The sequence below is a fragment of the Octopus sinensis genome, linkage group LG18 (assembly GCF_006345805.1).
Source record: "Octopus sinensis linkage group LG18, ASM634580v1, whole genome shotgun sequence".
Lineage (NCBI taxonomy): Eukaryota > Metazoa > Mollusca > Cephalopoda > Octopoda > Octopodidae > Octopus > Octopus sinensis.
Genome location: NC_043014.1, coordinates 44,569,405 through 44,595,474, shown reverse-complemented (window position 1 = coordinate 44,595,474; position 26,070 = coordinate 44,569,405). Strand labels below are relative to the sequence as shown.

The window sequence follows — 26,070 nt, the reverse complement described above, 5'->3', positions numbered from 1 at the left end:
ACGGAAACTGAAAGAAGCATGTCGTATATATGTATATACAAATTATTACATTATATAAAAGGGCTTAGTAAAATAAATTACTTCATAAATTACTATATAATGTAATAATTTGAATTCGCCTTAAATGGTCCCTTTGCATACTGAACACTTGGTGAAATTGATTAATAATTAATTAATTTTACCCTCAATTGTTGAAATTATATGTATATACATATATGTATGTGTGTGTGTTTGTGTGTCTGTGTTTGTCCCCCTAGCATTGCTTGACAACCGATGCTGGTGTGTTTACGTCCCCGTAACTTAGCGGTTCGGCAAAAGAGACTGATAGAATAAGTACTGGGCTTACAAAGAATAAGTCCTGGGGTCGATTTGCTCGACTAAAGGCGGTGCTCCAGCATGGCCGCAGTCAAATGACTGAAACAAGTAAAAGAGAGAGAGTATATGTTTGTAATGTGATTTTTTATGTCATTTATTGTTTTACTCTATGAACTTGTTAAAAGAAAAAGAAAGGAAACCAGAACAAATATTAGGGAGAAAAAAAAAACCCCCTACACATTGTTGTTATGCTCCTTAATTATAATTCAAGTCAGTTGGAGTGCTCTTTACTGTCCATTTTTTCATCAATGTTATCGCCACATCCATAAATCCCGCCGATGAGAATGTTTTGAAGCGTCTTCAAGCGGTGCCAAAATCTTTTGATCGGAATCAACATAAACACGTCATTGAAAACCAGCATTGTCATATTTGTGAAGTAGATGTGTAAGTATTGAAATGTCTTCTTCTCTGTGTTAATTTGAAATCCAAAGGAAGACTTCCTGTAGACTGATTTTTTTTTTTTATTTCCTCTGAACTCTAGTCTCTTAAAATTTCAACTTAATTATTTGCTCAATAATTGTATGAACAAATGAAATATTGTAACCAAGGTCATTATTTTTACTAATAAATATTGTTTGATGGTAATTAAGAGTTAAAAATGATTGCCTCGAATTTCTCTTCATAAAATTTTTATTACACTATGTTTGCGGTCTCTCTTACATCTTCTGCTTCTCTTCCTGTTTGTCTCTGTGTCTATCTCTCTCTCTCCCTACACACATACACACACACACACACACACACATACACACACACACACACACTCACACACACACACAAGTGCACACACACACTCACACACACACACACACTTACACACACACTCACACACACACACGCACTCACACACACACACAAGTGCGCACACACACACACACACACAAGTGCACACACACACACAAGTGCACACACACACACACACGCATCACTCTAAGCAGAACTGACATAACATTGCGTTTTACTTTAATGTCACAAATGTCTATGTCGTGTATTTCACAGTTTCTTTTTTATTAATTTCTATTTACTAAAGACAAGTTTATGTTTCAAATCATTGCCAAAATAAAATGTAGAGGTGAGACATGGTCCCCTGCCCTACGTCCAAACTGCCCTCCAAACTGTCCCCTGCCTATATAGCCAGTATAGAAAGCAGACATAAAATGATGACGATGATGATGATGACGGGTTTATCCTTCTGTTTTTCCATTTGTTTTCTCAGCTGTCACAAGTCCAAACACTGCAGTGATTGTAATAAATGTGTTGCTGAATTTGATCATCATTGTATTTGGCTTAATAACTGTGTTGGAAGAAGAAATTACAAGTAAGTGTTGTAAATATATTTATGTGAGCATCCGCATCCACATACACACACACACACACACACACATGCACACAATGTTAAAATCCTTTTTCTGGTGGAAGTTGCTTTTCATCTTTTCCATCTTTCCAGGTTGATAAAACAGGCAACATTAAGGTATTAATGTTGAGTTGATTGATTGTTCCATTTTTACTTTAACCCTTTCGTGACCAACCCGGCTGAAACCACCTCTGGCTCTGTAGTACAAACGTTGTGTTTTCATAATTTTTAAATTGAAATCTTCCATCTCCCATGACTTTCGGAAACATTTTTTCACGCTCAGAGTTGCTGAAACATGGAACAAACTGCCTGCGTCAGTTGTTGACTGCCATGACACTTCATCCTTTAAGGCCCTCATGCTTTCCGAAATCCACCGAAACTACACCTGATTGTCCCCCTTCCATACTCATACACATATGTGTATGTCATGACTCATGCACTGTTCTTTTCCTGACACTTGTACTTTACCCTATGTACTATACATACACTTTAGATGAGTTGTAGTGCACCTGAGCACTGTACACAATGTTTTATTATTATTAAACCTTAGTCACGATTAATGTTCCTAACACCAGCTCAATGATAACTAAGTTACTTTACTAAATTTTTTATTATATTTGAAATTAATTGAAAGAAACACAGAGCACCTCAACAGAAATATGGTAAATATGGTAAATATCAGCCACGTCAGTGAGTTTGATTTGTTATATATGTCTATAATTATTGCATATGGATAAGGACAGTTATGTAAAGAAGTGCTTGTCTCTAACGTGTGGAAAAAAGTGGACCCAGGAAGACATGAGATGAGGTGGTGAAATATGATCCTTGGATGTTGAGTCTCACTGAGGCGATGTCAAGTGACCTAGACTTTTAGTGATTTGCTGTGCTTGAGAAGACACGTCAAGCTAGGTGCAAACGTAGTTGTGGCCTGTGCCAGGGACACACGAGAGGCACCTGTGCTGGTGACACATAAAAGGAACCCATGCCGGGACATGCAAAAGGTTCCCATGCTGGTGACATGTAAAGGGCACCTATGCCAGTAACATATTAAAGACACCCAGTACGCTCTATGGAGTGGTTGGCATTAGGAAGGGCATCCAGTCATAGAAACCAAGTCAAAACAGACGTGAGCCTGGTGCAGCTCTCCGGCTTACCAGTTCCAGTCGAACCTATTTCTTTACTACATACAAGGGGCTAAACATAGAGGGGACAAACGGATTGAGTCGATTATATCGACCCCAGTGCGTAACTGGTACTTATTTAATCGACCCCGAAAGGATGAAAGGCAAAGTCGACCTCAGCGGAATTTGAACTCAGAATGTAACGATAGACGAAATACAGCTACGCATTTCGCCCGGCGTGCTAACTATTCTGATAGCTCGCCGCCAGTCGAACCATCTTACCTATGCCAGCATGGAAAACAGACATTAAATGGTTATGATGATGATGATGATGGTGGTGATGGTGTTGGTGATGGTATTGGTGGTGGTGGTGTTAGTGGCGTGTATGTGTCTTTAAGATATCTTGAATGTATCGAAGTGAGAGAATAACAACCGCCCTCTTGGTTTTAAAGATCTGTAGTGACATACTGTGAAACTGAAACCCGAGCAGGTTTTTATTGGTGAATTTGCTCTGCTGGAACAGTCAGGCTTATTTGCTAAATTACAAGGCATGCGTATTTAAAAGGTCACTTTGAGAAGAGCATCCGATGCCTGAGGTCATGTCTGCGAAAGCACAGCACATGTCGTCTCGCTGGGATGAGTCTTAAGCAACAAAACTACTTAAACTTGTTTGATGCAAGTATTTGTCTCTTAACTTCCAGCTGTTCTTTTCTGCTATAGACAATACAGAGTAGAGAGATGAAGTAAATACTTTACACAGTCTAGTTTGGTACCTCACATTTCTGAATTAAAATTTTACTCAGGTGCTGGCATGGCTGTGTGGTAAGTAACTTGCTAACCAACCACATGGTTCCGGGTTCAGTCCCACTGCGTGGTATCTTGGGCAAGTGTCTTCTGCTATAGCCCCGGGCCGACCAATGCCTTGTGAGTGGATTTGGTAGACGGAAACTGAAAGAAGCCTGTCGTATATATGTATATATATATATATGTGTGTGTATATGTTTGTGGGTCTGTGTTTGTTCCCCTAGCATTGCTTGACAACTGATACTGGTGTGTTTACGTCCCCGTCACTTAGCAGTTCGGCAAAAGAGACCAATAGAATAAGTACTGGGCTTACAAAGAATAAGTCCCGGGGTCGATTTGCTCGACTAGAGGCGGTGCTCCAGCATGGACACAGTCAAATGACTGAAACAAGTAAAAGTGTAAAGAGTATAGGTGCTGACATGGCTGTGTGGTTAAGAAGTTTGCTTCCCAACCACATGGTTTCAGGTTCAATCCCATTGCATGGCACTTTGTGCAAGTATCTTCTACAGGCTGACTAAAGCTTTGTGAGTGGATTTGGTAGATGGAAACTGAAAAAAACTGTATGTATGCATGCGTGTGTGTGTGTGTGTGTGTGTGTGTATGTATGTTTGTGTTTCCTTGTCTTGACATTATATGATCATTGTAGGAGCTAGCAAATTTAGACAAGAGCATCTTCTGGATTTGTATTCTTTTGGGGGAATTATTAAAAAATCGAGTAGGGGAATCCGAGTGCATGCGCTAGTTTATATTGGGTGGTGGTGGTGGTGGAAGAAGGGGGAAGTGTTGGCGAATCAAGTGGTAAATCGAAAGAGAGAGAGAAGGGGCCAGAGTTAGGGTGGTCAGGCATAGAACACGAGGGTGAAAAATATTCTTTGGGATTTTGGGTAAGGGTCATTTACCAATGAACGCACAAGCATTTTATTGGCAAAATGTCTCTCCCAAAATGCAACATTTATTTCAACACAATTTCATCCCAAGAGTCTTGCATAACGAATAATAAATAATATAAGCATGCACAAACATGTACATATGTGTGTGTGTGTGTGTGTGTTTGCATTACTCTTTACTCTTTTACTTGTTTCAGTCATTTGACTGCAGCCATGCTGGAGCACCGCCTTTAATCGAGCAACTCGACCCCGGGACTTATTCTTTTGTAAGCCCAGTACTTATTCTATCGGACTCTTTTGCCGAACCGTTAAGTAACGGGGGACATAAACACACAAACATCGGTTGTCAAGCAGACACACACGCATATATATATATATATATATATATATATATATATATATATACATATATACGACACACAGACACACACGCATATATATATATATATATATACATATATACGACGGGCTTCTTTCAGTTTCCGTCTACCAAATCCACTCACAAGGCTTTGGTCAGCCCCACGCAGTGGGACTGAACCCGGAACCATGTGGTTGGTAAGCAAGCTACTTACCACACAGCCACTCCTGCGCCTATGTGCATGCTTTATTGTAATAATTATAATAATAATAGACAATATTATCTCCATGAAGACAAGCCACTGATTTTTGTGAAAACATACAATCTGAATTACTTTAAATCCATTTTCTCCATGATACAAAGCTTATAGTTGCCTAACTCATAATTTTAACATACACTTGTTTGTATTATGACAATCCTAAAATTCTTGATAACACTGTTTATCCTCCACTTCACTCCCCATACACATACACACATGCACAGACACGCATATACACACACATATGTACATGAAAGTTTATTTCTCTTTTTACCAGATGGTTCTTTATGACTGTGTGTACAGCCTTAAGTGGTATACTCAGCATTTTTGTCATCAGTCTTCTGGAATTTATTTCATATTTCCAAGACCAGGAATCTGGCTATATCCTTGAACCATATCACAGTAAGTATTGCTATCATTTCTTATTGATTTAAATTAACTTTTGTTATTCTTTACTTGTTAATGAGCAATATTGAATAAACTGTTTTCTAGGATGAGACTGGCACGTGTAAAAAGATTCAAGCGAGGTTGCTGCCAGTGCCGCCTGACTGGCCCCCGTGCTGGTGGTACGTAAAAAGCACCATCCAAACGTGGCCGATGCCAGTGCTGCCTTGACTGGCATCCGTGCTGGTGGTACGTAAAAAGCACCAACCGATTGTGGTCATTGCTAGCCTCCTCTGGCCCCTGTGCTGGTGGCACGTAAAAAGCACCCACTACACTCACAGAGTGGTTGGCGTTAGGAAGGGCATCCAGCTGTAGAAACACTGCCAGATCAGGCTGGAGCCTGGTGCAGCCTCCTGGCTTCCTAGAACCCGATCGAACCGTCCAACCCATGCTAGCATGGAAAATGGACATTAAACGATGATGACGACGATGATCTTTTAAGAAATTAAATGTATATCTGTGACTGTAAAACTTTGTAAATGAAATTGGAGAGACAGAAAGTATGTACAAGCCCACATCAGATAGACCACCTGTAATTCAAAGACCCACTTGTGTCATGGAATCACATTAAATGTGGCTATATAATTATGTTAAGAGCACAAGTGCCTGTGGAAAACTTAGGAACATGTACTTTGATATAACAATTCTGTTGATCAAACAACTGAATAATCCATTAATCAAAATTGATAGGAGATCCATTCAAATTTACATGTCTTCAATCTTTTGCTGGGCTTTTGAACATAAAACATTTGTAAAAGCTGCTTATTGTAAAGCAGTAATACTAGCAACAGATATCTACAACAATCTATGCATTTTATAATCTGCTATACTATTTCATATCTCCCGTACTAATACTATTCCATGTCTCCCATATACTTATCCATATCTACACACGCTATTCCCCATCTACTATATATTAACCCATATCTATATTGTGGAGGCACATGGCCTAGTGATTAGAGCAGAGGACTCACGGTCAAGGGATTGTGGGTTCGAATCTCAGACCGGACGATGTGTGTGTTTATGAGCGAAACACCTAAGCTTCACGCGGCTCCGGCAGAAGGTAATGGCAAAACTTCTGCTGACTCTTTCACCACAACTTTCTCTCACTGTTTCCTCTTGCATCTTGCTGCTCACCTGCGATGGACCGGCGTCCCGTCCAAGTTGGGAACCTATACGTCAAGAAACTGGGAAACTGGCCCTTATGAGCCAGGCATGGCTCAAGAAGGAACAAAAAACAAAAAAACAACATATCTATATTGAATAAATGCAATTGTTTCCCTTTTTAGTATTGTCCCATTATTTTCTTCACTTTCCATATCTCACATAAAACATGTACTCAGTCCTGTATTGTTCTATTTTCCTTTCAACCACAAACCTAAAAAAAAATATTCTGAGATGACTGCAGTCTAGTAATCTCATCCAATTAACTGAAAAAAGGTCAATTCATTTAATTTTCAAACAAGATAACTAACACGTCTAATTAAGAAATCATTAATCTAACAGTGAGGGCGCGTGGCTTAGTGGTTAGGGCATTCGGCTCATGATCGTAAGGTTGTGAGTTCGATTCCCGGCGACGCGTTGTGTCCTTGAGCAAGACACTTTATTTCACGTTGCTCCAGTCCACTCAGCTGGCAAAAATGAGTTGTACTTGTATTTCAAAGGGTCAGCCTTGTCACTCTCTGTGTCACGCTGATTATCCCCGAGAACTACGTTAAGGGTACACATGTCTGTGGAATGCTCAGCCATTTGCACGTTAATTTCACGAGCAAGCTGTTCCGTTGATTGTATCAGCTGGGACCCTCGTCGTCGTAACCGGCGGAGTCTTTAAATTCTAACAAATTATTTATGTGGAAAATATATGGTAAAAAAAAACATAATGTATTTTTTTACTCTGCAGAACCGTTGAAGACCGAAAGTCCAGAAAATACAGGTAAGAGCTTTTAATTATACAAATGACGAGGCAAAAAGACCGTCAATTTAAGAGGTCTCAAGGTTTTATATTTAAGCTTTGTTTCATTAGACAAGGCAGATTACTCTGTCAAGCTAGGTATCACTCCTACTTCAGTGATACATGGTTAGTAGAAAGAGGAAAAACATTCATTTGTCCATGCACTATTCTTGGTTCATTTGCAAATATTTAGATATCCAGAAAACATTTTTGAACATGGAATCATTAAGAAAAGAGGTTATGAGATAGGGCATCCGAGCACTCTGTACAATAAGTTCATTATTATATTACAACTCATTATTATATTACAATGTTTAACCCTTTAGTGTTCGCATTATTTTGCCAAAATTAATCCTTCTTCATCTGCATTGTCTTGAACTAATCAGGCATTATCTTGTAGCTATGAGATTTTGATGAGGTAGCTGTTAATTTTTAAAATGATATTGTAGGGTTGGTGTGAGAGACCAGATCTGGCCAGTTTGAACATAAAACAGGCAGAATACTTTTGGCCGGATATGGCCGGTTTAAATGCTAAAGGGTTAAAGCTAACACCTTAAAATGAAATAACCTTAGACAGCTCTATATTTGACCTCTGTTAATCTAAATTTCATCATCATTGTACTTTTTTTCAATTTTGGCATAGACTGCATGGATTTGTACTACAATCTGTTTACCTATCTGTACAATATATGTTCTATCTTTTGTGTCATATCATTTGTGAGGCTCAATGTTCTTAGATCTAACCTGTGTCATCTTTTGACATTCTTTCTCTAACTGTATCAAAAGAAACTTCGTCTAAATCAGTGGTTTCCAAAGTGGGAAGTACCACCCCCCCTGAGGACAGCGGAAAGTTCCAAGGGGGCATTGAAGAAAAGTGGTGTGATAATGAGGTATCCAAAAGGGGGTGGTTGATGTAAAATCTACAAAATAATAGTTTAATTAGGTTAAGTTTTATTTGTGAAATGCAGTTGCTTTGAATTTGCTTAAGAAGGAGGTCTGTGTTTGTAGTAGTAAGTTGGTGGGGAGGCGCTAGGAATGTGGCCTGGGTGCCAAGTGGGTGGCAGCCCAAAAAAGTTTGGGGACCACTGATCTAAATAATGGTCTATATAGAACCTGTAAACTAGGAGACAGACTTGAAGCAGAAAGGGCATGTTATTGGTAAGGTTGCAGTTGTTGACAAAAGGACTTCGACAATCCTAGATGACTGGTTGATTGGCCAAATGATTAATCAAACAATTAATTAATTGGTTAAATGGTTAACCAATTGACAAATAAAAAATTTTTAAATGTAAAAGAAAAATAGTACATGTATTTATTATTGACAGAGTAGCTGTGTGGTAAGTAGCTTGCTTACCAACCACATGGTTCAGGGTTCAGTTCCATTGCATGGCACCTTGGGCAAGTGTCTTCTACTATAGCCTCGGGCCAAATAAAGCCTTGTGAGTGGAGTTGGTAGATGGAAACTGAAAGAAGCCTGTCGTTTATATGTATATATATGTATGTGTGTGTATATGTTTGTGTGTCTGTGTTTGTCCCCCCCAACATCGCTTAACAATCGATGCTCATGTGTTTATGTCCTCGTAACTTAGCGGTTCGGCAAAAGAGACCGATAGAATAAGTACTAGGCTTACAAAGAATAAGTCCTGGAGTCGATTTGCTCGACTAAAGGTGGTGCTCCAGCATGGCCGCAGTCACATGACTGAAACAAGTAAAAAAGTAAAAGAGATAACAACCCTCCCAAGATACATCAAAGCATCTAGTGTAATTTGTCATATTTTTGCCTCTTATTTCCAACAAGATACTGCTCAAGCAAGTGGGAAAACAAAAATTAACTTTTATTGTTGTTGTTGTTGCATTACAGAACCTGTGAGCAGCTCACCTCTGACAGCTACTTCATTAATTGCTATCATAACCACACCCACCGCAACAGTTCTGCCTGTTGGCAAACCCAGTAAGTATTTTTTACTTAGGTTTAATTCTTCAAATACTCTCTTTGTTTACATTTCTTTATCAAATTCCTTTCAGTTTTTAATTCTAATATTCACAATCTTTTTTTTTTTGCAATAAAAAAGTGGAAACTAAAATATTTGCTAATGTTATGCATCAATCTATCTAACTGCATTAAACTAACAAGATGACCTGTACGTGATCATTGAAACTCCTAGAAATAACAGCTAAGTCTCCTTCAAATGACACACTACCATCTTTAATATCTTATGTGGTCCTACATACCCATAAAAAGGATGGGATTGTCATGGCTCTATTAAGGCTTATCTTGGCCTAAACAGTCACATTAGCAACTGTATTTCACATTATCTAAATATGGCTTTTTTATAATAGGTGCAAGTTATCCTAGTTAAACATGGATGATAGATTAAAAACTGTTGAGAAAGACATGGAAAAATTCCTTTGAGTCTGCTGAGAAGATAGGAAAAATTAATGTTTGTTGGGAAAAATGTAGAAGATAAAGAAATTCGGAGGGTTGGCATTCTAGGAAGAAAGGACAGAACATACTGATTAGTGTAGGGTCCGGTGAGTGGGGTCCTGGGTAGATTACTTGGTTGGATTGGACAGGAGGCCTCAAATCGTCAGGCCTGGTCGGTGTTTGTGAAAGATGCAGCATTGAGGATAAATGAAGCCAGCTCAACCCACCCCGGGTGAATGCTGTAAGAAGAAGAAGAAAGAAGATTGGACAGGAGACCTGGGTGCATCTTGTAAATGCAAATGAGAAGAGGGCTGTTAGCACTGTTTAGCCCCAGGTTAGCCTTGGTCAAGTAGACCTATTATTAGGAGTATCTTAGACTACATTATTTAATGCAGTGTTTCTTAACCATTTTTGGACCATGGACCTCTTTGATTCTTATTTCACTTTGATGGATCCCCATAGCCATTTGATGTTTCAAAAATCCTATTATATTTTTGTAATGAAATATTATTAGGGACTGTATAAAAAGATTATTAAAATATTTTGTGTATTGTTGAAGTACAACCAATTTTTTAGCAACATGGACCCTAGTTGAGAACCACTGATCTAATGTGTACTTTTTCTTTTTAGATAGTAAGGGTTTGAGGGAAATTTGGTTGCTATTCCTAACCCCTTGAGCAACAACATAGGAGCTCCCTTGTTGTGAAGGGCATTTTACTGAATGGTAGTCTTTGCAATGAAGTGTCACAAGTAATGCTTAGTGAAGGGTTTACCAAGTTAGATAGAGGTTAAGTGACATAAACAGAGGTTCAAATAGAGTTGAAGGCACTTGTTAGGATCTGGGATGCAACACATAATGCCTTATATTTCTCTCTAGAAATAGACGATAAATGACTGAGCAACAATGAATCCAGGATTGAAGATTCTTAGATTCTGGAGTTGAATATTTTCAGACAATTAAATGCCTCTCTTGACTCCCTGTCTCTATTGTTTTGTTCTCTTCCTTTTGCAGCTTTCTCCATCCTCACTTTCTCTGCCCCACATGAGTACTGGTTATTTTTGATGGGATTCACAGTCTTATTGACTTTTGTTGCTGCCTTACTACTGACGCATCTCCTGCTGTTTCATATATACCTAAGTAAGTGCAAATGCTATTTCTACTACTACTACTACTACTACTACTACTACTACTACTACTACTACTACGACTACTACTACGACTACTACTCATCATCATCATTTAGCATCCGTTTTCCATGCTAGCATGGGTTGGACGGTTTAACTGGGGTCTGTGAAGCCGGAAGGCTTCATCAGGCCCAGTCAGATTTGGCAGTGTTTCTACGGCTGGATGCCCTTCCTAACGCCAACCACTACGTGAGTGTAGTGGGTGCTTTTTATGTGCCACCTGCACAGGTGCCAGACAGAGCTGGCAAACGGCCACGAACGGATGGTGTTTTTACGTGCCACTGGCACGGGGTCCAGGCGAGGCTGGCAACGGACACGAACGGATGGTGCTTTTACGTGCTACTAGCACGGGGGCCAGGCGAGGCTTACTACTACTACTACTACTAATAATAATAATAATAATAAATGCCCTGATGCAGTACCAGGCAGTGGCTCTCATGGCTTCTGATCTTAACTGATTGGAAGTGTTATCATGTGCATTGTTTTGTCTTGGTATAAAAGATGGGCTACAGCAAATATTCTGCTCAATACCACAGATTTGCTTGTCACTGGTTTGACCTTAACCAGTTGAGCATGTCCCTTAGTGGCTGACGATATGTGCATCTCTGATCACGAGCAGAAGTAGTGGGGGAGCATCATAGCTGTGTGTTGTGAGGGATTCTTTGGGGTTTGAATAATTCACCTCTGGAAACATGGGTGTTTTGTTCAACATCCTTAAACAACCCTTATTCAGGGACCTTTTGAGCAGGATGGGTTACTTAACCAGAAGAAAATTCTAACTGGGCTCCACCTGCATGTGTTATTTATCTTGATATGAGATCAACATGTCACACACATTTGGTTGTGATGCATGTGTCTGGTATATCCTTTTCAGACGGGTAGTCATGATGGGTATACTGGGCTTTGTATATTTTTACCCCAGTGTCATGTTGATGGCATGCACTGCTCTCTCACTCATTAATAATAATAATAATAATAATAATAATAATAATAATAATATATTTATTTATTTTTTTTTTTACACATGACATGTCCTTTGATTCCAGAATGCTTTGTTAATTTTTTTATGCTAGTAATTACAATGAAGGAACTGCTACATGGGCTTAAGATAAGTTGTAGTAAGCTATGTATAGATATTAACATCATAAGAATTTGGAAACTTTTGAGAGAACATGAAATAATTATTTTTGGGGACTGTAGCATGAAGCACATATAGAGTTTTAAATAACAGTGTATAAATGTTCAGCAGCGTTCAGCCTTTTCTGTCCATAAAGCTTTTTCAGCCCAATATTACATGCTGTTATTTTTTATAGCTCTAGGCGTAGGAGTGGCTGTGTGGTAAGTAGCTTGTTTACCAACCACATGGTTCCGGGTTCAGTCCCACTGCGTGGCACCTTGGGCAAGTGTCTTCTACTATAGCCTCGGGTTGACCAAAGCCTTGTGAGTGGATTTGGTAGACGGAAACTGAAAGAAGCCCATCGTATATATGCATATATATATATGTGTGTGTGTGTGTATGTTTGTGTGTCTGTGTTTGTCCCCCTGCCCCAACATCGCTTGACAACCGATGCTGGTTTGTTTACGTCACCGTAACTTAGCGGTTCGGCAAAAGCGACTGATAGAATAAGTACTAGGCTTACAAAGAATAAGTCCTGGGGTCGATTTGCTCAACTAAAGGCGGTGCTCCAGCATGGCCGCAGTCAAATGACTGAAACAAGTAAAATAGTAAAATAGTATGTGCTTTGAGATACGGTTCCAAAAATAAGGAATAATTAAGTTTTGATGTGATGATGTGATGACATAGAAAGAATGCTTTCTTTGTTGAATCTGTTTTGTTTAATCTCATTTTATATTTGCTGTTTTGTTATTCATAGCCTATAAGAATCTGACAACATTTGAAGTCATTCAGAAAGCAAGGCAGGAAAAAGAAGAAGAAGCTGCATTAGAAATGAAGAAATCTACCGCAGCGAAGACTTCTCCATTTGGCAATATTTCTAAGAAGGTTTGTAAGAATTTTTACTGAAAATTTTGAATTTTTACCGACTTTTGTCTTCGTTTTTACTGTGTCATTCTAAAAGTAAGCTCCTAGTTGAATTACATATGTAACAACGTTGATCCCAAGTGTCAGCCCATTTTTCTTCATTTACATTTTTAATACTTTCTAGAAAGACATGAAGAATTACACAAACTCATTTCTGTTTTCTTACAATAGTGAATCTATGTATTAAAAACCAGTATTTTGTCAAAGAGATGGTAAAGATAGCTGAACATCATCAATATCTATTTAGTTTCCTTCCAGAATTTAACTAGGTAACATTTTTAAGCTTCTGGGTACAACCGTATGTATGTTTATGTATGGGTACACATATGTATATGTGTTTATGTATGTGTGTAAAAACATGTGTGTACATGTCTATACACATGTGTATGTATGTGTGTGTATGTGTATATATATATGTATATGTATACATATGTGTGAATATATGTGTGTGTGTGTATATATATATATATATATATATATGATGATGATGATGGCCGTCCACTCGTGACTGAGGGAGATTGCCGACCTTCAGGAACATTGTGCGCTCTAGGACTAACTTATATTTTGCATTTGCAGTTCCGTTGGTGGCTAATGAGCCCTGCTCTTGACAAGCATACACGACTGCAAACATTGCAGACCAAGCTTTCCCCATTCACTATACGAGCCGTGCGCTTTCACGCAGCTCGCTTAAGTTCTTCATGCTGGATACATGCTCTCTCAAAAGTGTTGATCCCCTCCTTAACCTGCTTCCTCCATCTGTGGCAATGACAGGCATTGTTCTCCCAGTCAGTGTCCTGCATATCACAGGCCTTTAACGAGGACTTGACACAGTCCTTAAATCGCAGCCTTGGTTTTCTGCCGGAGTCTCCTTCCATTCACAAGTTCTCCATAGAGCATCTGCTTAGGAATCCTTCTATCCTTCATTCTAATAAGGTTTCCAGTCCAACGCAACCGGTGCTTGTGCATCATCGCCTCAATACTCAAGATATCAGCTGTCCTCAGCTGATATATATATATATATATATATATATATATATATATATATAATATATATATATATGTATATATATATATATATATATATATATATATATAAATTGACAGAATGCAATAAAAATCCAAGGGTGTGAAAGATTTCAGAACATTTATAAATATAAGGTCTTACAGCTGTTTCCAGGGTATTTTATATATCCCTTCATTGGAGACAGTGTGAGAAAATGGTTAAGCAATAGTTATTCTAGATAAGATATGAAACAGAGAGTGAAGTGGAAGAATGAATATAGACATGAGATATGCAGGGATATTGCATCTTCAGTTCCATTATTTTGGCAGAATGGTGTATATATAAGATTATTGTACCTTATGAGTAAGTTCCAACAGTATTAAAAATACTATTCTAAATACTATTGGGACATATTTTCTTATGTCATTTATACATATTTTTTTATATCATTTATTTTTTATGTCATATTTTTAATGTCATTTATACCTATTTTTTATGCTAAATATATTTATATATTTATGTTTTATACTTGTATTTTTCTTCCAAACTTCAAGAATTTATACTGAAAATTGGTATTGTTATATTTTTCAGCTAAATAAAGTGGTGCCTGTTTCCGGGCGGAAAGGGTTAGTTGGAATGTTTTGTTTTTGTTCGTAGTTTCTTTATTATCATTTTAAAAAATTTTGTTCACCTGTTTATATATATATATATACATAATAATTATTTGAGGGAATATAATCCTAACTTACAGGGAAAAAAAAATTCAATTTAGAAATACTAAATCAAATTTCACACAATATAATATATATATAAAAATTAGAAAAAAAACCACCTTTTATCAATTCAAAATGAACAATTAAATTACACCATCTAGAAAATTACATAGAATAGAAATATTAAAATTAAAATAACAATAAAATACCGATGATTAAGTAAATTGCAAAAAAATAATAATAAAAATAATTAAAAATATTAAAAACGTATATAATTGATAGAATAACAATTATATATGTTTTTATTATTTTTTTTGCAATTTACTTAATCATCGGTATTTTATTGTTATTTTAATTTTAATGTTTCTATTATATGTAATTTTCTAGATGGTGTAATTTAATTGTTCATTTTGAATTGATAAAAAGTGTTTTTATCTAATTTTTATATATATATATACATCATCTCAAAACCTTCCTATATATATATATATCATCTCAAAACCTTCTAATATATATATATATATATATATATATATATATATAAGTAGATATTTCTTATTTACATATTGCTAGAAATCCTTGGTGTGGTTAAACTCATTCACTAAAATACTTCTATACATTGTAATAACATATTTCTGTTCTTTACTATTAACTTAAATTCCATTCTTCACTACTAACTTAGCAATTTCTTAATTAGATTTACAGTGTTGCTTTAAATAGCAATTTCTTAATTAGGTTTAGAGCTTGATTTAGACATAATATAATGCAGTATCTCACCCATTAGTAGCCATTATTCTCACTTCCTATCAAATCAGTACTTTCTATTACATTATTATTCCCTAAGAGATTTCATACAAGAGTTCAATAATATAATTGCTATGGGGAGTAAAGGATTGAAAGCATCAGGCTTTTGTCCTTCATTTGGAAGTTAGGAAGGGTTACCGCTTTGATCATAAATTGGAAAATAATTTCTTTTCCAAAGAAACATTAAAAGCAGAATGGTTGATCAGATATGCTAGTGGCCTGCCTGATTAAAGGTCTTTAGTTCAAACTTACTGCTTGTATGTATTTCTGTGTGGATGTCTAAATCCTGTGTCCTTGTGTACAAAGCATTGGACAAAAATTGGTGATGCTGGTCAACATTGCCTTCCTAAAAAATCAGCTTGTAGTTCTGTGTTTTTGAAGATGAGTAGAATTAATTTTTTTTTTTTAGAATCCATTATTCGATAAGCAAATAAGGGTTAGCAACAGGAAGAATATATGTACTGAGGTTAAAAACAGCACCACAGTATATATTCATCTAACCCATACAGGCATGGGAAAAAAAAAGATGTAAAACAAATTTCATAATGTAATAGACAGTACACTTTACTCTATGCCCATCTTTTCATTTAGCAATTAGGAATAGGTACTTGGTCTTCTAGGAATATTAATTAAGATAGGCATTAGGGAGGGCATCCAGCTGTAGAAATGTTGCCAGATCAGATTGGAGCCTAGTGCAGCTGCTGGCTTTCCAGACCTCAGTCAAACCGTTTAACCCATTCCAGCATGGAAAATGGACATTAAATGATGATGATGATGATAGGTTGGCACCTCACTCAAAGGTGATTTATCTTCCACAAAATTATCACTAACCACAAGTCCTTAAAGGCTGTGTGTATAACAACATTGGCGATGATAGCATAGTCAGACCGAACAGTCAGCGCTAACATGGTGGGCCTTACAACTTTATCCCTTATCCAATCCAGTTAAGGTTCTCAATTAAAAGGGACCTACAGTTTAGTATTTTCCTTCTACCACTAAATATAATGATAACGATAAACACTTCATCCCATATTCTTCATAAAATCCTACAATCACTTCATATTTTTAAGGATTTTATAATTTTTCAATTTAATTTTCTAATAATAACTGTCAATTTTACATATTATTATTGTTATTATTATTATTATTATTATTATTATTATTATTATTATTCAGTAGTCTTATTTTTATCATGTGCTTTTACTGCATGTGATAAAATTATTATTATTATTATTATTATTATTATTATTATTATTATTATTATTATTATTATTATTATTATTATCATCGTTGTTGTTGCATGAGTAAAGTTGCATGATTTATTGATGCTGTTCATGTCGTTGGGTTGCTCGAGTTACCTCATGATACAAGGGAAACTATTGGGTTTGTTTTGTTTATGAGAAAAATTGTTGATACAAAACTCTCGTGTAATAGTTTTATTTTAGTATATTAATAGAAACTAATTTTACCGACAAGCAGAAGGAAAATACTAAATCACACGCAGAATGATTAAACAACGCAACTGCATGACAATAAACAGCTCAGTAATTATATTGCCTTTTAGAAACTGTCCACCAGTTTAATCAATATCTGTTTCGTAGTTGCATGAATTGTTGTGTTATTGTTGGCCAGACCCAATCAGTTCCAACCAAGAAGACCTACAGCACAGAGGAAGTCGATCAAATGCCCAGAAGCAACCCACGGAATCAAAGATCCTGGACATCTGATATTAACTATCTGATGTGTTCATTTTGGTTGAACTTTGATATTTATTTGATCATCTGTCTAACTATAACCGTATCGTGAAGCATGCTGACCCTAAATATAGGACATAAAAGCATGACTAACCCTCTCTCTCTCTCTATCTCTCTCTCTTTTGGAGAGGCACTGAGCACCTACACGCAAATATACATACACGCCAGTAACTTCCACCTACCGGATTCAATCACAAAGCTTCGGTCGACTCGGGGCTATAGTGGAAGACACCTACCCAAAGTGCCATGCAGTGGGACTGAACCCGAAACCATGTAGCTAGGAAGCAAGCTCCCTAACCACGACCATATTAAAGATAATAGGGAGTTTTAGAAGAAGGGTCAGCTGCTTTATTGAGCAGATCAGGGTTCTCCACAGAAGCTCTTTCAATGATTCCATTTGTATGAGCCTTTTGGAAAACTACCCTATTGATATCTTTCTGCGATATAGTCATTGAAGCTTACAACAGAATTGTTAGGGTAAGGTAGGTCTTGCTCACTCTCATTTTAGTGTTTATGACCCTTTTTAAATTCTAATTTTTGACCACAGGGTCAGTTATCTAGTACCATAGTTATTCAATATAATATGTATACGGCTCTGTATCAAATATGCTATGCATCAGTAAGTTATCAGTGAATAAGATAGGCATTCCAGTTTCGCTTCTCATTAGAAGCGACTTAAATTACATTTGTAATGACTTTGGGAAAATATATCTGCCACAACTTTCCCTCTCTCCTTTATCATCTTCAAAATTTGACATGACAACATCAAGATTATTAGTTGTAAAAACAGACATGGCTTTAGCTCTCACTGACTTTATTGTTCAACAAAACTAAAGGTTATTTAACAAGATGTTTTGAAGAAAATGTTTTGTGGAAACAATAGCTGTGTTAACAATAAATGGCTACTGTTCCATCATGCTTTTGATGGGCACATTAGCATAATAGGTTGAAATGTTAAAACTCCACAAAACATTAAAGATGGCTGCTTAATAAGCCTAGAAGATATCTGGAATATATTGTTACGGAATAACTCTTCTGACTAATATAGAAAATATGTAACAAAGCATTTGGAAATGACTCACAAATTGCTGATACTATGTCCAATTTGTAGGTCATCACCATGGCAATTAGGTCCTAACATGTGAGCTGGAATCTTAAGAGTGACCATAGAACAAAATCTAAAGACATAAATTCGAGTATATTTGATTTCTTGAGATTCAGTGAGAGCTGATCAAGGAAATTTATCAGATTCATTTAATTTCTCTTCATTTCAAATCCAGTCTGTCTTTGTGGACTGTATTCTTGTGTGAACTATTGATTAAGGGGTATGTTTGATCTTGTCATAAGACAAATGGTCAAAGGATTGGTTGGTCGAAACATTTGAATCAGCTGATGAACTATTTGAAGGTTGAAATTTTTATTGCGAGGGCTTTTTCTTGGATAGAATATGATTATGTTATACTATTTATTTGCAAGGGAAACAGATGAGCTTGAAATGAAAAGAGTATGAAATGAAGTTGAACTAATTTCTAAAGAAGGTAGAGATGTCTTTGCTCTTTTATATACATTGAAGATTAGTCTGAGTCTTGTTATATAGCAAGAGCTCTTTGCAAGAAGCGAGAAATAGCCAGAATTCTGACTGGATTTTACGTTTGTATAAAAGCTTGAAGAGAAATAGTATAAAAAGAAATTTCAGTTAGGTTTAAGAAGATAAATTTGTAAAAGTGTTGACAGAATTTTAATTGAAATGAGAACAGAATGAAGTTAGAAAAATTTGCTAACAACAATTTTGTCCTGTGCCTTTTTTCTTTTATAAATGTGCCGTTGCTGGCATCACTTATCGTAGCTCCAGTTATGAACCAAGCTGACAACTGGCAATGTTGTGTAGTAATAGAATATTATTTTTCTAACTACACACCCTGTTGTTAGCATACTAATAGGTTTTCCAGTGTTTGTAGCTGATGGCAACATTTGAGTATTGGTTGCTAACTGTATTGTTACGGCATTTATCATTTCACTGTCCATCACTACCAGTAAAGGTATTAAATGCCTTTTTACTATACAGCTAATCTATCTGTAAACCATGTTATCTGTGAGTTAATGGTTTCAGATTAACAGTCTACAGCTGCAAGCAGCAGTGTGTAAGGGCTACTACTTATGAATAACCTAGTTTACTGTTAAACCCTGTTGTCAAAGAGTTAACGGTTCCAGTCTATAGCTGCAGAAGCATTGTGTCAGTGTTACATTTGCTAGATAAATGTAAATCTTGTTGTCATATGAGATTAAGTTGCATGAGTAGGCCAAATTATACAGACAAATTTGGACCTAATATCTTTTGTGTAAATTTTACGTGAATGATATATTGTGCTAACAGCTACTGTAGGCATGAAAGAAATTTATTTGTAATTTTATTTCTTGTTATTTTTATAAATATTAAGATTAAACATTTTTTTCATTTGACTTGGTTTTTTCTAGTTATATTGAATGATCAGCAATAAATGCTTGCTTCTCCTTTTTTTTATATCTTTATCTTTCTCCAATGTTCCAACACTTCATATGAAATATCTGGGGATAATGCTTAGTGAGGGATTAAGTGTGATATAATGAAGGTAAAAGGGACCAATACAGCTTGGCACCTGTGACATCGCAATTCATTTCTACAGCTGAATGAACTGGAGAAACGTGAAATAAAGTGTCTTGCTCAAGAACACGACACGCAGCCCAGTGCGGGATTCGAGCTCACAACCTCACGATCGTAAGCTCGACACTCTAACCACTGAGCCATGCGCCTTCACATAACATAAAGGACTACAAAAATGGAAAAGAAGGGGCCTACAAATTCATGAGATTTTGATTATCAGAAAGCTTAAAGGATTGAATATCAATGACCAGAGGCAAACAAGATGATGGTAATGAGTTCCAGAGAGCAGCAGTTCAAGGAAAGAAGCTATTAGAATAAAAGAAGAAAAAAGCATTCTTATAGCTACAGTTATTACTAGTATATTATTATTACTATTACAACTACTACCACCATCTCCACATGTCTATTGTTTCTTATACTGAGATTGGTGATCATCAGTATCAGGTCAATATGTTCAAATCCTCTTTCTCCATTCACTAGTATTGAGGAAGTGTGAAAAGAGATAAGAGATTTCTCGTTTAGTATCAAAGAACAGTGATTAATTAAGTTAAGTTAAGTTAATTTTTTGGCTCAAAAAGCCAAAAGCAAGGCCATGTAGGGGCACATGGAGCTATGTACAGGGAGAGTGTTCATGCAAAGAGTTCAGGCCATTTCTGGTCAAGAGAGACTTTGAACCGAGCAATCGTCGGCATCTTCATTATCTCGTCCGGCAGCTTATTCCACAGATCCGCAACCCGGACGGAGAAAACCCTTCTCCTTCGATTGAGATAAAATCGTCACAGATAGAGCTTTTCGGAGTGACCCTGCAGCCAACGCTCTGGAGCAGGGGTGAAGAGCAGCTCTTTCGAGAGGTTACACTTTCCGCTTATGATGTTGTGAGCGAGAATGAGATCACCATGGCGTCATGGGGGGTGGGTAGATATTAAAAAGGGATGGAGTAAGATACAGGGGGAAATGATAATTGCTTAGCAGGGCATTTGAATACATTAGCTGAGCTAAACTGTTCAAGATAAGCAGACAGTTTTATTGTAAGAGATGTAGTTGAATTACATTGTAAATATTTACTCTGTCTGAAATATATATATGTATATATATATACATATATATACATATATATATATACACACACATACACATTGTGTAGATGTTACAGAATGCATGTACAACTATTTTAATAACTGGTTTAAGTTCATCGCCTTAATTAATTTAAGTCAATCAATTTATCTATTGTTTGTATTTTCCAGAATCCGTTCAACTGTTCCTAGGCACCCTGGGGATGATGTTTCCGTTGATAAATTATCATGTAGGGATAAAGATTCTAAACAAGTTTCTTCAGCTAGGGTAAGTATCTATTCCCCTTTTACATACTGCTTCTCTTTCTTTCTTTCTTTCTTTCTACTATAGCCTTGGGCCAACCAAAGCCTTGTGAGTGGATTTGGTAAAAGGAAACTGAAAGAAGCATGTCATGTATATATGTTTGTTTGTGTGTGTGTGTGTGTGTGTGTGTCTGTGTTTATCCCCCCACAATCACTTGACAACTGATGTTGGTGTGTTTACATCCCCATAACTTAGCTGTTCAGCAAATGAGACTGATAGAATAAGTACTAGGCTTACAAAGAATAAGTCCTGGGGTTCATTTGTTCAACTAAAAGCAGTGCTCCAGCGTGGCCACAGTCAAATGACTGAAACAAGTAAAAGAGTAGAAGAACATATGGCACGCTTTCAGTCTAGCAAATCCACTCACAAGTCTTTGGCCAGCCTGAGGCTTTTGCAGAAGATACTTGCCCAAAGGGGCCACTTTGTAGCATGTACAGGATGCTTTTTTTGTGCTACCAATGTTAGTGAGGTCACCAAGCGGCTTGTAAGATTATGAGCTCTGAGGTAGGGACAGTTCATATTAGGGAGATGAGAGAAGGGAGCCAGTGCAGAACAGGTTTTTTTGCTTTAGAAGGGCTTCATGATTACTCAGATTTTAGAAGAGCAACCGGGAGTGTTCAGGTGGAGCTCCCTCCTGCTCTTATACTTTGTAATCAAATTTAAACTAGAAAAATAAAATAAGGGATTTGTTTTTCTTTTCTGTATGTAACTGTTTTTGAAAATCTCTTTCATTTGTCTTTATTAGCTTGACAAAGACCCTGTGAAAAAGAGAAGGAAACGAAAGAAAGATCGAAAAATCTCACATTCAGTAACAGAGCGGGAACTTTTTGCCATGACTAGAGGTAAACAACATTTCTTATATCAATCATCCTTTTGGTTTTGATGGCTGTAAACGTATTTCTTTATTGTTGTCTTATTATTGCCTTTGTTCATACCAGTCTCAAACACTGTGTGTGTGTATGTGTGTGTAGGCGATAAAACAAAAAAAACTTGAAATCTTCAAAGCCACAGTCGAACCAATTCTACTATATGGCTCAGAAACCTGGATGTTACCAAAGAAGCTTGAGAGGCGGTTGGATGGAACCTACACTCGCCTCCTTATGAGAGCTCAAAATCTCTCGTGGAAGCGCCATCCAACCAAAGTGCAAATATATGGGAAACTACCACCTGTGTCATCTCTTGTGAAAGGTAGGAGAGTCCAGTTTGCTGGACATTGCTGTAGAGCTGAATACGAGGCAATTTCTACTCTTCTCCTCTGGAAGCCATCTACTCGCAATACCAGAGAGCGCACACTCTCCTACCCTGATGTAATCTCCAGGGATACAGGCATCCAGCAACAGGATCTCCATAATGCTATGATGGACCGTGAAGTCTGGCGTAGCATGGTAAATTCCATTGTCTCGACCACGGTCGAACAATGATGATGATGAGGATGTGTGTGTAGAGGCTGGTGAGGATGGGGTGAGTTTAGTGACCAACTAGGCTTAACCAAATAAGCTAAAAGTTTGTTGTTTTTGGTTTTGTGCCCACCTTAAAGAGAGATTTTTTTTGTAGAATGAGATTAGTTTTCATTGAAACCTTGGAAATTTTCTGTACTCCCCCCAAAACTTTTGAGCCTTTGAGCAGGAGCTTCTCTATTGGATGCCCACCAAATAATGTTGGAGGGTATGCAAAAGACATGGGCACTTTGTCAGTCCCATTTCCACTGATTAGCTTATAAATACAAATTTGCTACCAGGTTTATTTTGCTCTAATTTCCAAAATTGTTATATGAATATCTCTTTGGAATAAATAGTATATATCGGAGAACTATCCGAACGTGGCCATTGCCAGCACTGCCTTGACTGGCCTCCATGCCGGTGGCACGTAAAATGCACCATCCGATTGTGGCCGTTGCCAGCCTTGTCTTGCCCCGTGCCGGTGACACATAAAAAGCACCATCCGATCATCGCCGTTTGCCAGCCTCGTCTGGCACCTGTGCAGGTGGCTCGTAAAAAGCACCTACTACACTCATGGAGTGGTTGGCGTTAGGAAGGGCATCCAGCTGTAGAAACACTGCTAGATCAGACTGGGCCTGGCGCAGCCTTCTGGCTTCCCAGACCCCAGTTGAACCATCCAACCCATGCTAGCATGGAAAACGGACGTTAAACGGTGATGATGATGATGATGATATATTTAGAATTTGAATCTCTTGCTCCATGTTTTAATGTGTTATACTTATCTCTCCTACATTGAGACAGTTTTGAATAATGTCTACATGGTAGATTGACCAGTAAACTAGGTATGAAAGCAGCTGGTGGAAATTCTTGAAAAACTTCATTTTTCTGCTATCAAATGAAAATGTATTGTTTGGTGGATGCTGAATACAATGTAGGCTAGAGAACATTTAAATAGATTTGAGCCCTAAGAACAATAAATGCTACTGGCATCTGTTCATTTGTTATAATAACAATTTATATTTGGAACTGTTGCCAGGAAATATTATAAGAAAATATGGGAGAAAAGCAACTGATACGCAATAAATTGACTGAAAAAATATCAATATTTTTAATTAGAGACCTATGAGTTGTTTAGCAGAGTTAAATGATCTCCTAAATAACTAAAGCCTTATCTTTTGATCAAAAAAAATTTTTTAATTCTTCTTTCTGTTGTGTCTGGGGAGAGTCATTTTCGTTTTGTGCCTTATAATGTAACACACTCACCGGTAAAATTTCCACTTTTTTCTTATTTTTATTTTCCTAAAATTTTCGTTGCGTCTTGCAACCTTTTTAATAGTCTTGAAAAGGTTGAGAGTCAAGTCTATTAAAAAGGTTGCAAGATGCAACGAAAATTTTAGGAAAATAAAAATAAGAAAAAAGTGGAAATTTTACCGGTGAGTGTGTTACATAATAAGGCACAAAAAGAAAATGACTCTCCCCAGACACAACAGAATATGCTTCAACACACAAACTCATAAAAAGAATCTTGCAAACCAAATCCAAAAACGACATTCTTCTTTCATATTATTGTTATTTAGCCTGAGGTCAGCCCTAATTGATCAGAACACATTCCAGTCATCTTAATACATTTAGGACTGTTGTACAATGTGTCCTTCTTTATTTTTAAGATGGTTATGTGTGTGATTTGATGAGATCTGGTTCCTACTTTTAATATTTTAAGTGTCTGTGTAGGCTGACAACAACTGGTGACATCCCTAGAATAGTCTTTCATGCTCTTTTTCATCAAAGTTGGCTTATAATCTCTATCTGTGTATGAAGCTGTCCTATGTATATAGAATCAGCTGTAAAGTTGAGCTGAACTTATAAGCTTTATCTGTGCATGCAGCTTTCATTACTGTGTTTGAGATAAAATGCAGATCAGAGCTGCAGTCAATAGGATGGGGTAGTTTTTGACTAACTCTTCAGGTTGGTACCTCACAGTAATAAACTTCTTGATGTTGAAGTTGCACTATTTTCTCTAATTCAGTTCTGCCTGGTTAATGTTAGTAAGCTCAATTTCAATTTATGCTAGAATCTTAAGAGCTCATTGGACATGAGAAGAATTACCACTTTTTATAGCTCACTCTCAGAAGAAAGGACTGTCTGAGATCTATGACTTTTTGCAAGGCCTCCATGTATCAAGGTATTTGGTTATCTTTGGACTGGATACCTGGTCTGAATACGTGCAACAGTGGGTCACTTCGAATGAAGAACTTTTGAGAACTATAGTCCAGGTTAAACATAGCATTAGCATATGACTAAATATTGTCACGTAAAGAGCAGCATTCGAGCATGATTGTTACCAGAGTTGCCTTACTGGCACATGTGCCGGTGGCACGTGAAAAAACATTTGAGTGAGGTCATTGCCAGTGCTGCTGGACTGGCTCCTGTGCAGGTGGAATGCAAAAAACACCATAAAAATGCCATAAAAACCATACCAAAACAGACAGTGGAGCTTGGTGCAGTTCTCTGGCATGCCAGCCTCTGTCCAACCCATGCCAGCATGGAAAATGGATGTTAAATGACGTTGCCTGTGCAGGTGGCGCATAAAAAGCACCATCTGGGCATGGCTGTTGCCAGTACCACCAAACTGGCCCTCATGCCGGTGGCACGTAAAAGCACCCACTACACTCTCGGAGTGGTTGGCGTTAGGAAGGGCATCCAGCTGTAGAAACTCTGCCAGATAAGATTGGAGTCTGGTTCACCAGACCTCAGTCAAATCGTCCAACCCATGCTAGCATGGAAGGTGGACGTTAGATGATGATGATGATGAATAATAGTGTTCATCTTCTGATATGTGTGTGTATTATTTTGGTTTTTAATAACGGTTTCCCTTTCTTTAATTTCAGATCGAAGAGTTGCTTCTGGTCACAGTCGTTACGATCTACCTTTGACACCAGTTATGATGTTTAGGTCAGTTCCACCCATACAGATACCAGCTTCTGGACCAGGAACCAGCTTTCATTCAGAATCTGTTGAATCTCTGCGGGAAATTCCAACAGACAGGACTTACTCTGCTATATCAGCAACACATAGTTCTCATTACAGCAGTTCGTTCCCTTCTTCATATCAGGGTAGTTTTGGTAGGGTGGATTCGGA

General features: G+C 37.3%; 1 protein-coding gene across 9 annotated transcripts in view; it reads left to right on the top strand.

The window, feature by feature from the left end:
• The window catches only part of LOC115221736 (palmitoyltransferase ZDHHC11-like), a 122,363-nt gene that overhangs the window by 93,887 nt on the left and 2,406 nt on the right, over positions 1–26,070 (top strand). For all 9 annotated transcript variants that reach the window (XM_036510950.1, XM_029791949.2, XM_029791950.2 and 6 more), the window contains 11 exons: positions 587–759; positions 1,589–1,690; positions 5,433–5,557; positions 7,500–7,532; positions 9,412–9,501; positions 10,988–11,113; positions 13,035–13,162; positions 14,796–14,830; positions 21,361–21,457; positions 22,239–22,335; positions 25,821–26,070. The exon at positions 25,821–26,070 is cut by the window's right edge and continues 2,406 nt beyond it. In XM_036510950.1, the coding sequence (XP_036366843.1) occupies positions 587–759; positions 1,589–1,690; positions 5,433–5,557; positions 7,500–7,532; positions 9,412–9,501; positions 10,988–11,113; positions 13,035–13,162; positions 14,796–14,830; positions 21,361–21,457; positions 22,239–22,335; positions 25,821–26,070 (1,256 nt within the window). The remainder of the gene's footprint in view (positions 1–586; positions 760–1,588; positions 1,691–5,432; positions 5,558–7,499; positions 7,533–9,411; positions 9,502–10,987; positions 11,114–13,034; positions 13,163–14,795; positions 14,831–21,360; positions 21,458–22,238; positions 22,336–25,820) is intronic.